General features: G+C 44.1%; 1 protein-coding gene across 3 annotated transcripts in view; it reads right to left on the minus strand.

Moving 5' to 3' along the window:
• The window catches only part of LOC135055661 (myosin light chain kinase, smooth muscle-like), a 166,807-nt gene that overhangs the window by 22,332 nt on the left and 130,015 nt on the right, over positions 1 to 14,460 (minus strand). For all 3 annotated transcript variants that reach the window (XM_063959992.1, XM_063959990.1, XM_063959991.1), the window contains one exon: positions 9,553 to 9,655. In XM_063959992.1, the coding sequence (XP_063816062.1) occupies positions 9,553 to 9,655 (103 nt within the window). The remainder of the gene's footprint in view (positions 1 to 9,552; positions 9,656 to 14,460) is intronic.

The raw sequence follows: 14,460 nt of genomic DNA on the forward strand, positions 1-14,460 counted from the left end.
AGCATTGTATGGTATTAATACTCCTTCAGCACCAAGAGGAAATATTTCTAGCTGACATCCATGGCGATCTCTCCTGTACACATGACCTATCCCGGTATTTAACCTAAACCGAATACCATCGGGACTGCAACTACGATTGGGAATAGCCCTGGTGCGCCGGAATTCTGGCTGGTGGCATGGTTGACGGTCAGGATTTTGGTGCCGGTATCCTGAATGCTGGGATCCCAACCACTGGCAAATTGACTGCATCCTGTTCTTTCATATACTTTATAAGCATGCATTTATTCACAAGGCAGCACTGTCTTCTAGTCATACTGTAGACACAGTTGGATGTAGTTTTGTGATTACAGAAGCACTTTTGAGTATTTCCAAATTGAACTTTTTTTTTTTTTTTTTTTTTTTAAACACCAGTGTTGTATTTTCTCATGCTACATCCAGGTAAATAGAAAGGCAATCTATTAGTGTAAGGTAATACAACAAATTCAATGGGCAAAATGTTCCTGTATGCTCCTTTATGCTGGATCATCATCACCTTGACACATGGTTGCAGCAAAAGACAGGTGTTCAGGGGCCTCCTCCCAGCTCTTTAGACGCAGCTAAATATCTATAAACAGACTTTGTTGTGTAAGGTGTACTGTGCTAGTGGAGAATTGTTCACGTAAAGATGTCATTTTTACTTCCATTGTTAAAATAAAGATTCAAGAAAAAAAGCGTCAGTAAGTGAAAAGCAGGAAAGTAGTGACAAAACTAAAAGTACCTTCACGCTAACTGACAATCTCCTTTGCAGTATAATTGTAATCGGGGTCGGATTAAGGGTCACATGGTGTGAAAACTATCAAGGGACTATTGTGAAAAACTAAAATGTGGAGGTGGTGTGTGGGTGTGGTCAGTGTTTGAGACTTATGATTTCTGTACAACTGTGTAGCCAACTAGGCTGCTGCTCATCACCATGCTGTCATGATGAAGGGCCTTTTTTCATGCGGTGGCTGTAGTCCCACCCCCACCTGATAATCTAGCCCTGACTGCAATTTCAGGTTTCATATATATAAATTTAATTGGCCTCTCTGTTTGTCTGTCTGGTTATGCATTCGGATACCCCTGCACCGACTGGAATGAAACCAACACAAGGGGGTTTATTTACTAATATTCGTGCTTGTGCTGTTTTTAAGGGAGTTTGATCTCGAATGGTATCGGGTGCATTTTCCTGCAACTTTTTGAATCTTGATACGGTAATTTACTAAAATGCTGAGTTTTCAACATTCGTATTTTCCGATGTCGATGTGATTCGTAATGTCTGGCATTGTTTTACGGGAGTGATTAGTAAAACACTGCCTGACAAAACACAAGGAATCCCGGCCGGATCTGTGAGATCAGTGCAGGGCTTCATTGTGTGCATTCTGAGAAGTGCAGAATGGGTTAAAAATGTAAAAAAAAATTGCGTGGGGTCTCCCATCCTAAGCATAACCAGCCTCGGACTCTTTGAGGCGGTCCTGGTTGTAAAAATACAGGGGAAAAAAACTGACTGGGGTTCCCCCATATTTAAACAACCAGCACTGGGCTCTGCACCTGGTTCTGGTGCCAAAAATACAGGGGACAAAAAACGTAGGGGTCCCCCATATTTTTACCACCAGCACCGGGCTCCACTAGTCAGAGAGATAATGTCACAGCCGGGGGACACTTATATTGGTCCCGGCGGCCCTGGCATTAAATACCCAACTAGTCACCCCTGGCCGGGGTACCCTGGAGGAGTGGGGACCCCTTAAATCAAGGGGTCCCCCCCTCCAGCCACCCAAGGACCAGGGGTGAAGCCCGAGGCTGTCCCCCCCCATCCATGGGCAGTGGATGGGAGGCAGTTAGCCTTTTGTGTAAAAAAAGCCTCCCCCCGCATGCTGGTACTTTGAGAACCACAGGTACCAGCATGCAGGGGGAAAACGGGCCCGCTGGTACCTGTAGTTCTACTACAAAAAAATACCCAAATAAAAACAATACACAGACACCGTGAAAGTAAAAGGTTAATGCACATACATGCACACTTACATACACACATACTTACCTATGTTGACCCGAAGGACTTGGTCCTCTTGTCCAGTAGAATACAGGGGTACCTGAAAATAAAATGATACTTACAAAGAATCCGGTGTAGATCGGTCCTCTTCTTAAAAGTTATAATCCACGAACTTGGCAAAAAAACAAAAACACTCACCCGACCCACGAACTGAAAGGGGATCCATGTTTACACATGGACCCCCTTTCCCTGAATGTCTGGACCCCCCATGACTCCTGTCAAAGAGGCTCCCTTCAGCCAATCAGGGAGCGCCACATCATGGCACTCTCCTGATTGGCTGTGCGCTCCTGCACTGTCAGTCAGGCGGAGCACTGTGGATACAATGTAGCGTAGCGGCGCTACATTATATCCAATGGTGGGAACTTTGCGGTCTGCGGTAGACCGTGAGGTTAAGTGGGGTCACTCTTGTGGGTATATTTTTGTAGTAGAACTACAGGTACCAGCGGGCCCGTTTGCCCCCCGCATGCTGGTACTTGTGGTTCTCCAAGTACCAGCTTGCGGGGGAGGCTTGCTGGGACTTGTAGTTCTGCTACAAAAAATATATAATTTTTTACACAAAAGGCTATCAGACTCTCATCCACCGCCCACGGATGGGTGGCTGGAGGGGTGGGGGACCCCTTGATTTAAGGGGTCCCCACTCCTCCAGGGTACACCGGCCAGGGTTGACTAGTTGAGGATTTAATGCCAGGGCCGTCGGGACCAATATAAAAGTGTCCCCCGGCTGTGGCATTATCTCTCCGACTAGTGGAGCCCGGTGCTGGTGGTAAAAATACGGGGGACACCTACGTTTTTTGTCCCCCGTATTTTTGGCACCAGGACCAGGCGCAGAGCCCGGTGCTGGTTGTTCAAATATGGGGGAACCCCAGTCAGTTTTTCCCCTGTATTTTTACAACCAGGACCGGCTCAAAGAGCCAGAGGCTGGTTATGCTTAGGACACGCAAATTTATTTATTTTTTTAAATTTTTACACTAAACAGACCCTTTCCCATAGATATCCATGCACTGATCCATGCATGATTATCCAAACTCGCCAGGAAAAAGCAGGTCTATTTTTTTGCTACTTTTTTAACAAATCGCAAAAAAATACACCCGCAATTGAGCATTCAGAGACTAACACCCAAATACGAATGAATAGTAAATTCCCGTGTTGTATGAACGGACGCGTTTGACCGATGGTCTATTCATTCGTATTTCTGAACTTTGCCGTCAAAACCATTACGAATAGCCCAAACACTGCCGAGATTTGTACTTCGTAAATTCCAGTGTTGTCACTTAGAAAAAAAAACAAAAATCGGACAAACTCGGAATTTTAGTAAATAAACCCCAAGGTGTTACAGTTGGATCCTGGACAGGTTTAGGGGGTTAAGGTCCTGGTAAGAACTCCCGTTGGTATTTGTTAGAATTGTTTTGGTTACGCACATGTTGCAGATTAATATGCTTACAGTATATTCTTGAATTTAGTATTAAACGGATTCATATAATACCTTCAATCCACAATATTGCCTTTATACAGATTGTGCAAGAACTTCCTATACGAGTCACAATCTTATATATCTTGCGCTTCTCTATAACATACAGACTTTACATCTGACCTTGTGTATGTAACAGTAGGCAGTCTTTTTCCTGTCTGAGAGCACTTATGCAGGGGCGGATTGGCCCACCAGGACACCATGAAAGATTCAGATGGGCCGATCCCATATCACTCTCAGCCAGGCTGATTCACACTGCTTCCAGTACTTGTGGTTCATTGGAACGCAATCCGGGAGTTAGGCTGGAAAGGACTTCCAGGTGCCGCGAGCCGTGAAAAAAGTGTTCTACCAATGGGGGACCTGGAGAAAGTTAATCAGCCCAGCAGCATCCTCTCATTGACCCCAGCCAAAGGTCACTTCAATGAGCCCGGCCCGTGAGCAGCAGCATAGCGATGGTCAGAGCAGAGTTCACTACACCCGCTGCCACCCCAGCTCCCGCACTCTCACTGAACTGGCCAGAGCGGCGACTGAGCACTGTAGGCGACCAAGCAGAGAGGTTATATTTTATTACATTATTTGCATTATCATGTTAGTGTAAGGGTTAGGGTGTCCCCGGTCACAGTATATGGTTTGGGGACTGGACAGGAGCAGGATGTACCTTGTTCTCAGGATGCCAGCTGACCAGGCAGCACTCACAGCCAGCCCTGGGACAATCTCTTATGCAAAGTCATTCAGCCCTATAGCTGCCCAATGTCTGTCCATGATAATAGGACTATTTATGCGGTGTCTACGTATGTAATGCGGTGGCTACGTATGTAATGTGGTGCTATTTGTATAATGCGGTGCTATACATGTAATGCAGTGCTATATGTGTGATGTGGTGGCTAAGTATATAATGTGGTGGCTACTTGGACAGATTCTGATGCGCTGGTCCCCTGTGTCTGTTTCACTACTTGTGTGTGCTCCCTCCCTGTACTGTGCTGTATGTAGTGTGTGCTCCCTCCCTGTACTGTATGTAGTGTGTGCTCCCTCCCTGTACTGTGCTGTATGTAGTGTGTGCTCCCTCCCTGTACTGTGCTGTATGTAGTGTGTGCTCCTTCCCTGTACTGTGCTGTATGTAGTGTGTGCTCCTTCCCTGTACTGTGCTGTATGTAGTGTGTGCTCCCTCCCTGTACTGTGCTGTATGTAGTGTGTGCTCCCTCCCTGTACTGTATGTAGTGTGTGCTCCCTCCCTGTACTGTGCTGTATGTAGTGTGTGCTCCTTCCCTGTACTGTTCTGTATGTAGTGTGTGCTCCCTCCCTGTACTGTGCTGTATGTAGTGTGTGCTCCCTCCCTGTACTGTGCTGTATGTAGTGTGTGCTCCCTCCCTGTACTGTGCTGTATGTAGTGTGTGCTCCCTCCCTGTACTGTGCTGTATGTAGTGGGTGCTCCCTCCCTGTACTGTGCTGTATGTAGTGTGTGCTCCCCCTCCCTGTACTGTGCTGTATGTAGTGTGTGCTCCCCCTCCCTGTACTGTACTGTATGTAATGTGTGCTCCTCCTCCCTGTACTGTGCTGTATGTAGTGTGTGCTCCTCCTCCCTGTACTGTGCTGTATGTAGTGTGTGCTCCCTCCCTGTACTGTGCTGTATGTACAATAGTGTGAGTTCCCCCTCCCTGTACTGTGCTGTATGTAGTGTGTGCTCCACCTCCCTGTACTGTATGTAGTGTGTGCTCCCCCTTCGTGCTGTGCTGTATGTAGTGTGCGCTCCCTCCCTGTACTGTATGTAGTGTGTGCGCCCTCCCTGTACTGTGCCAACTGTGCTGTATGTAGTGTGTGCTCCCTCCCTGTACTGTGCTGTATGTAGTGTGTGCTCCCTCCCTGTACTGTTCTGTATGTAGTGTGTGCTCCCTCCCTGTACTGTGCTGTATGTAGTGTGTGCTCCCTCCCTGCACTGTGCTGTATGTAGTGTGTGCTCCCTCCCTGTACTGTGCTGTATGTAGTGTGTGCTCCTCCTTACTGTACTGTGCTGTATGTAGTGTGTGCTCCCTCCCTGTACTGTGCTGTATGTAGTGTGTGCTCCTCCTTACTGTACTGTGCTGTATGTAGTGTGTGCTCCCTCCCTGTACTGTGTGTAGTGTGTGCTCCCCCTTCGTGCTGTGCTGTATGTAGTGTGCGCTCCCTCCCTGTACTGTATGTAGTGTGTGCGCCCTCCCTGTACTGTGCCAACTGTGCTGTATGTAGTGTGTGCTCCCCCTGCCTGTACTGTGCTGTATGTAGTGTGTGCTCCCTCCCTGTACTGTATGTAGGGTGTGCTACCCCTCCCTGTACTGTTCTGTATGTAGGGTGTGCTCCCCCTCCCTGTACTGTGCTGTATGTAGTGTGTTCTCCCTCCCTGTACTGTGCTGTATGTAGTGTGTGCTCCCTCCCTGTACTGTGCTGTATGTAGTGTGTGCTCCCTCCCTGTACTGTGCTGTATGTAGTGTGTGCTCCCTCCCTGTACTGTGCTGTATGTAGTGTGTGCTCCCCCTCCCTGTACTTTGAAACATATAAGGTTAAAAAAAAAGAAAAGGGGTTTGTAGAATGAAAAATCAATAAAATCAGAAGTAGATTAAAGGCATGACTGCAGTGTCAGTAGACACTGACAGTGGGCATATCAGTCCTTGTATATTCAGACGTACAGATGTACATCAGGGAAGGGCATTGTAGCAGCATATGCATAAAGTCGTAAAGCAAAGGAGGCCCCAACTGTGTGTGTTTCAGAATCAAGACCTTTCGAGGAGTGACCCCGCCCTCTTGACAGACCCCTCCCCCTCGGACTCCGCCCCCATTAAGGCCGCTTCCATAAAGTTCCCAGGCTGGTGTTCGATCCCAATCCGCCGCTGCACTTATGTTACACTTTTCTTTGGAAACAATGTGTCCATAGCTCGTTACAGTGTTTTTCTAGACACATCGATTTACATTCACACTGTGGGGGTCATTCCGACCAGATCGCTCGCTGCAGTTTATTGCAGCGATCGGGTCACATCTGCGCATGCGCCGTGGTGTGCCGGCGCATGCTGGACGGCCGAAGGTCATTGTTCCATAGCTGGGCGGGAGGGGGCTGGACGGCGGCGTTAAGCTGCCGGTTAGGGCACGCAGTCTGGCCAACCCAGGCGTGGCCGGACCGTTGGGGGGGGGGGCAGGCTGCGGCGGCTGCGTGACGTCACACACAGCTGCTGCGACCCGGGCAACAAAGAGGACCTCCCGGCCAGCCGCAGGAGCTGCGCTGACCGGGAGTTACTCCTCAAATGCAAAAGCATCGCCGCTGTGAGATTCTTTTGCATTTCTGCTGGGGAGGGGCGGGGGGGGGGGGGGCGGCACTGACATGCGGGGCGGACTAGCCCTGTGCTGGGCGTCCCCCCGCATGTCTGAGTGCCTGATCGTAGCTGTGCTAAATTTAGCACAGCTATGATCAACTTGGAATGACCCCCTGTGTTTGGAGAAAAGGGGAAAAAATAAAAATTCCCCACATGGGTGCATGTATGATCTGTCACCTAATTATCAGTACTTCTAACGCTACTGTATATTCCGATATTATACTAACAGATTCTGTGTTTAACATTTTGCAGACACAAGACTATTTTTCTTGCAGCTTTACTTAACAATTGAAAGAATAGTGACATCTTAATGTGAATAATTATCCACTAGTACAGTGCACCCAGAGCAGGATTAAGGAAGGGGGAGTGGGGGGGGGGGGGGGCAGGGGGAAAGTACCCCTGGTCCCCCTCTCAATGGGCCCCCCCAGCCGGAGTTGCTTTGAAGCACATCTGCGGGATCCGCATCCCAGAAGATCAGTTGAAGGAGGACATTGTTCTCCATATAGTATCCTTGGCCCCCACATCCCAGCCGTCCTCCCCTTTCTCAGTCAGTGAAAGATGCCGCAGGGCCACAGGAAGAGGAAGTGGAAGCAGGATTCGGAAAGGAGGAAAGAAGGAGGCGGGACTAGCCAGGAGGACCCAGGAGAGGCCAGAGGAGCGATCCCGCTGGTGCGGCACCGGGCTGAGGAGCAGAGGGGTCAGTATACAGACTCACCCCTGCTGCTGAACTAACTGCATGTTACACGCAGGGGGAGTGGGGGATGTAAGGCTGGCACACACAGGGTGGGGAGTGAGGCTGGCACACACAGGGTGGGGAGTGAGGCTGGCACACACAGGGTGGGGAGTGAGGCTGGCACACACAGGGTGGGGTGTGAGGCTTAGGGGGGGATGTTTAAGACTGACAGACACAGGGGGTGATGAGGCTGAGATGTGGGAGATGAGCAGATGGCTCCCTTCAGTATCCGGGTCCTTGTTGGCTCTCAACTGACCTGCAAGGTTGCAGGTAGGACCAACACTGCTGCCAAAAGGAGGTACAGAGGGAGAAGGCACGGAGGGCACCGCCATGGGGGCAGTGCTGACAAGGGCCCCCCTGTCTTTAAGTGTCCTGGGCCCCCCTAAGGCTTAATCTGGCCTTGAGTTCACCTCATACAATAAACTGAACTTCTATCTTGTTTTTCCTGTTTGTGAAGTGAACTAATGGAGACTTTAAAGATAGAACCATGGAAGCATATAAGGCATCAGAACACAACAAAAAACACACACAAAAAAACAACAACACTCTGTGGGGATTTACTTACCAGTTAATAATATACAATAGTAGATTGCAAACACATTCTGTGTGGCGAGAATGTTATGGGTCTGTTTGGAATGCAGTTAATATTTAGGGGAGTATTTTTAAAATTATGGACAGAGCTAAAGCGGACCGATATAAAACACTAACCAATCAACTTCTAACTTTCATTTTACCGGCTGTATTTGAAAAATGACAGGAGCTGATTTGCTAGTGCATTATTTCTCTCCACTACATCTCTCTCCAAACTTTGATAAATACCCCCTAATAAGCCAATTCTAAATGTGTATTTACCAACACAGGCCCCAACAAAGGAGGAATGAGAGATTTAACCAGCATGCTTTTATAGTAATATGCGTGCTGAAAATCTGCAATAAGAAATATTTTACATTAAACAAATAGTGAACGTTGAGCTAGGATAAATACATTGCATTTGTGTAGTACAGTATATAATAAGCACTGTTTATAGAAGCTTAAAATACAAATTTTAGATTGTAAGTTGGCAAGAGCAGGGCCTTCTTTCCTTATGTGCCTATCCTTATCTTACTTACACCATCTTATACGCCATACTCCATTTGATGGCACCTAACCCCTGGTTTTCCGTACTTGTCCTATATGGTCTTAAACTGTAAGTGATGTTTTGCTTATTTGTTTATGTACTTTGTAATGGGAACTGCGGATCTCTTGTGGCGCCATATAAATAAAGGATAATAATAATAAAAAATAATAATAATAATAATAATAATAATAATAATAATAATAATAAAAAATAATAATAATAAAAAATAATAATAATATGCACATCAGGAATGTGGTAAAACTACTTGTACGCTGACAAGTAAGATGGCAGAAACAATAGTTAAAAAAATTACATTTGTTATATTAATTTGAAATGGGAAAAATTATAATAGTTGTATTTAACGCTTTAACTCACTTTTGGCCACTAGATGGAGCTACACAACTGGTTTCAATTCACTGCTACTGTATGTAGTGACTGGTGCAAAGAGCCACTGCTTACATTCTCAGCTTCCTAACCACAGTCTTTTCTCCCAACAGATCATCTCTGTAGAGGCCAGTCTACTGTATATGGAAACAGCAGCAAGTGGAGTTTGACACCCCAAATATTAAACGCACTTTCTGATATGTTTTTTATAGTAAAGGATTTTGTTGCGTAGACATTGTACTATCTGATGTTACTTTTTTTTTTACATTACAATATTATTTTTCATTATACGAAAAATAACAAAACATATGTTCTTTGTAAAGATTAAACTAAACTAAACTCTGCATGTCAAGTTGCATGCAAGGAAGCTCGACAACGTCGTTCCAAGATATATCCCCTCCCTTCCTCACATCCTCTGTCCCAGGGTTTCCATCAGTCAGCACTTACATTCCAAGCTTCTCCAGCTTAACGTACAAGTCATCCACCGAGTCAGTGGTGTTAATAGAGACCTTTGCATATTCAATGGGTTCCTCATACTCTGACTCTCCATCTGTGGGTGAGAGAACACAGTCTGATAAGTCATCACAATGTGACAACTACTGTAAGTTTTATATATCCCAGAACCTTTATCCTATTTGCTCGCTATTACGCAGGCCAACCCATGAAGGTAGTGTTTATCTGCCACCATAAAGCCACTTTAGTAGCTCACCTGCCTCCAGCTTGGCTGCAATGCTGGACTGGATGCTGATATTTTACCAGCGCTCAGGATCTCGGCGGTCTACATGCCGATGCCGGAATCCCAAAAGCTAAAAATACCGGTCTATTCCTCGCCACACAGAGTGGAAATAGAACCTGTGGCAAGTGCAGCGAGCCACCGAGCCCACAAGGGGCTTTGTTGCGCTCAACCCCTCACCTCACCGCTAGCATTCTGCTGTCGGGATCCCGGTGTCAGTATGCTGACCGCCGAGATCCCAGCAGCTGACATAACATACCCAACCCTGCTGGACAAGTGTTTTAAACATTAACAAAATGTTATAGCAATGGTCTCATAGAAAATTGTGCGATACAAATGTGGAAACAAAGGCCAGCCAGTCCCCATCCCTTCCAAGACTTTCTACACTTCATCCTTTGTGTAGTTCCTATTCTACAGCATGCTTGGTCACACCATGCTCCTGTCTCATGCCACCATGTCCACAAAAACTCATATGTATGGGCAGGTCTCTACCTCCTACAAGAGGAATACATCCACTAAGTATGCATGCACCATAGAACATTAATATGGGCATAACAGTATATACAAATAACTCATTTAAGAATGGCCTTTATCAGCATCTCAATAATGAACAACTGTTCTTCTATGGGAGCTAGTCTCATGGGGCAGTAGTGTATATTACAGAAACTCAGTACAATAACTAACAGAGATCCTCATCCTCATTTAGACGATCAGTGCTGAATAGAATGACTTCACCGAAACTGCTTTTACAGAAGAGGAATAACCAAAAAAAGCTTAGTACAATAGCTGCACTTCCTTTATGATGTACTGCTTACTGCAGTGGTTCTCAAACTGTGTGCTGTAGCACCCTGGGGTGCATCGGGACACTTGCAGGGGTGCCTTGGATTGGTGATCCAGGACCAAGTCAAAGTATTTATGGTCAATGTAATAGGCAAAACCAGTGCTGGTGGCTGTTAGTCATAAAATACGTGGACAAACAGAAGCAAATATTTTCCCTCACCACACAGTTGAACCTAAGGATGACATATAAAACACAATTTACGTAATTGAATATTTATTTCTAAATTTCTGAATAACAAACTTTGGCCTAGGGGTGCTGTGGAAAAAAGTCAGAAACTCTAGGGAGCGGTGATTGAAAAAAGTTTGGGAACCACTGGCTTAATGTATTTCATTTACAATTCTTAGTTGGCATTTTATATGATACACCAAGTTTCAATTCCCAACAGTATAGTACAATGAGAATTAGCAACATATTTACATTAAATAAAGGATTTCTACATGGGGTACATATTTTACATGCAATACGAATTAGGTCACCAGGACATTCTTAAGCCATATTTTAATCATCATTAATAAAAGTTTCAGTTTACTGCAGATGGAACATTTTGTCAGAGCCATAACTAGACTTTTTGGTGCCCTGTGCCAGAGACAGAATTTGCGCCCTTCCCCACCATTTTTTTCAATAGGGATATAAGGCACATTCCTCCTGGGGAAGGGGCATGACCAGATTGATTACAGAGAAAGCCCATGCTATGATGACCTTTCCCACATTTTATATCTATAAATAATACACACACATTTATAGACCACTGCAAAAAAATGGAAATGGACATAAATCCTCTTTATAACACATTCATGCACTTAACTTGAGAGCTCGTTGTTATTCAGTTACAGACTCAGTACCCTTTATTAAATAACACATTTCCAGATACTGCTATACCCAGGATTCAAACCTATAACCTGTTGAATTCTAATCAAACACCCTACCCATTGATCTATTTGATTCTGCATAAAAACAATGAACACTATATGAAGCTACTGGTACTTTGTAAAAAAAACAAAAAAACATAATCAGCGTTGCAATTGAGCAGATCTATGTAGGGTGCAGCCACACATCCAATCCCTTGCAGCCACACACTACATAGATCTGTTGAGCCGCAATGCTGATCATTTTTTTTTACAAAGTGCAAAAGGTAAGATTCAAATAGGTAGAATTCTGTAGCTTAGAATTATCTACCTTTCTATGCAAGGGCAGATAGTTCAATTATTAGATTGTCTGACTGCAATGCCACAGGCAATGAATGGGTTGAATCCCGGGCATGTCAGCATCTTGTAATGTAATAAAGGACAGTGTGACTGAATAACAAAGAAATCTCAAGTTGAGTTCACGAATGTTGTATAGTTATTAGCAGCAGAAGGGGTCAGGGTAGGAGACCGGGGCGGTCAGGAGATGCTGGTCTTCAAAAAGGGGGGAAACTGCAAGTAAAAGTAATTAAAACATATAATTGACAAGGGCTGCCAACAGCGCCCCCTACCCTGCAGCGCTATGTGCAGTGCCCCCTCCACACACAACTAGTTACGGCCCTGCATTTTGTTCCCTTTGCGCCTTCACCAAAAAAACTGCAGCTGAGGTCCAAACTCTCAAGAGTACCCACACTTGACAAATTCTAGAGACACAAACACAAAAGGAGTGGTCCACCAGCGCTGTTTATATAGAGAGTTCAAGCATTCAATCAATAAATGACTTGATGTAATTCCTGCTTGTCAGATGTACCTTACTCACCGCCGTACAGTGAGATTTCCTCTTATAAAGGTATCTTTTTCCTAGGAAACAGACATCATAGAGTCATATGAAATTTCACTCACCAATATTGCGAGCCCTATGTTCATATAAAGGTTTCTTTGTAACGGCACCAGGCTTCTCCACATATATCCAGGGATTACTCCTCACGATAATTAGGACTGGACCATTAGATCTCCATAAAAAGCGTTTTATTACAAAAAGATAAAATACATAAAAAACAGGGGTTACACCACTTCACTCCACAAGGACTCCAAACATTAGCCAGTAGCCAAATTAGTCCCGGGAAAAATTAGAAAAATGGATAAGTTTGAGAAAAAGATCTTACTCCTTATGTACGTGATAGTGGGGATCCCTGTACCTCCAAACACCAACGCGTTTCGGAAAGGTTTCCTTCCTCAGGGTGTGAAGTGTGTAAGCCCAGTACAAATATTTATACCAACTGAGCCTAACCATGTGATCTGCAGCCAATCGTTACATGACATCAGTATTCATCATTAAAAGAGACCTGTAAACCCGGAATATTACATACTATTCAACTTATCATGCTCTAAATACATACATCTATAACTTTCATGTATTCAAAAATATTAAAACCTCTTATTACTACATATATTTCAAGGAAAAGACACAAAAGTGTCAGGGGGACAATGCACAGGTCACAGAAATTAGTAATATAATTAAGGCGAAACCAACCAATGAAAGAAATTAGTAGTCTTATCTTTTTTGAAAAGACCAAAAATGTGTATATCAGGCTGGAGGTGCGCCACTAAGCTAGAGTTACAGGAATTTTTCTAAAGGTTATTAGTGTAGACCACTAGTGGGTACTGCACTAAAAAGAGCTTAGTGTGTGGCGCACTCTTTTGAAATGATTATGAGTTCATAAAATTTAACTTTTATTACATACTTTTAAAATAAATCTCTATAGCCAGGCAAATAAATATATTTGATAGCCTGAGAGTAAACACCTATATGATTATTGCCCAAAATTATTATTCAAGGATGGTAATTACCATTTCCACTATGATTAGAGCAAATAAAATAGTATGTCAAGCTTAGTGATATATTATTGGGAATATTTTGTACTGTAACGATTATCAATATCACTCATTACCAGGACTATATTAGTCTGTAATCACGGACATAGCTCAGACGTTAGCCACTATCAAAAGTATGTGGTTGCTGTTAGAGTAAGGAGATGTTGTCAAAATTACCTCAAAGGCAGCCCCTGCTCTTGGCAATTCCTCGTCTTTATGTTGCAAAAGAAAACAATGTAGATGTGTATTGTAACATCTGTACACTTGGTCTGCCAGTCTATTGTTCAGACTGCAGTAACTGTGCAGATGTAATTTGATACATTTATTTGTATCCACAATGACAGGATACAATTGTGGCAAAGAAGGCCATTCATGCTAGAGAACAGATAATATTGATACTGTCTCTAGATCTGTAATAGAAATTTGTTAATCATGTGCAACAGAACATATTGATTGAAAAAGGATGCGTAACACCTGTTTTTTCATTAGCAGATACTATCCTACAGTAAAAATCATGTATAGGTGGTAATAACGCCGTGAGGAATGCTCCACCTAACAGGGCATACGTGCTAACCACGAACATACAGTTGGAACAGTATTATACAAAAAAGATATAATAGCACTCTAATATGCAATTTCAATAATTAATTTTCTATCAAGTGAAATCAGCACTGTGATAGTTGTTTTCAAACTATTTCTGATGTCAAAATGATTGTCACGTATAGGCACATCTGTATTTTCAGAGACATTTGATGTGTTAATTATGCTCCTTTTGTTAGTAGATGACTCAATTGTCATTCACATTGATATCCATGTAACCATATGTGGCAATTCTCAGTTTGATTCAAGACAGTTCTAGGATATATCTTAATTTGATAGAGTCCAGAAATTCCAAACATTAATAGGTATGGTAACTAAAAGATAAAGAGTCCCAGGTGTATATTAACGGTTTCCCAGAAAGGGACAATTGAGTCATCTACTAACAAAAGGAGCATAATTAACAC

This window comes from Pseudophryne corroboree, chromosome 3, assembly GCF_028390025.1.
Source record: "Pseudophryne corroboree isolate aPseCor3 chromosome 3, aPseCor3.hap2, whole genome shotgun sequence".
Taxonomy (NCBI): Eukaryota; Metazoa; Chordata; class Amphibia; order Anura; family Myobatrachidae; genus Pseudophryne; species Pseudophryne corroboree.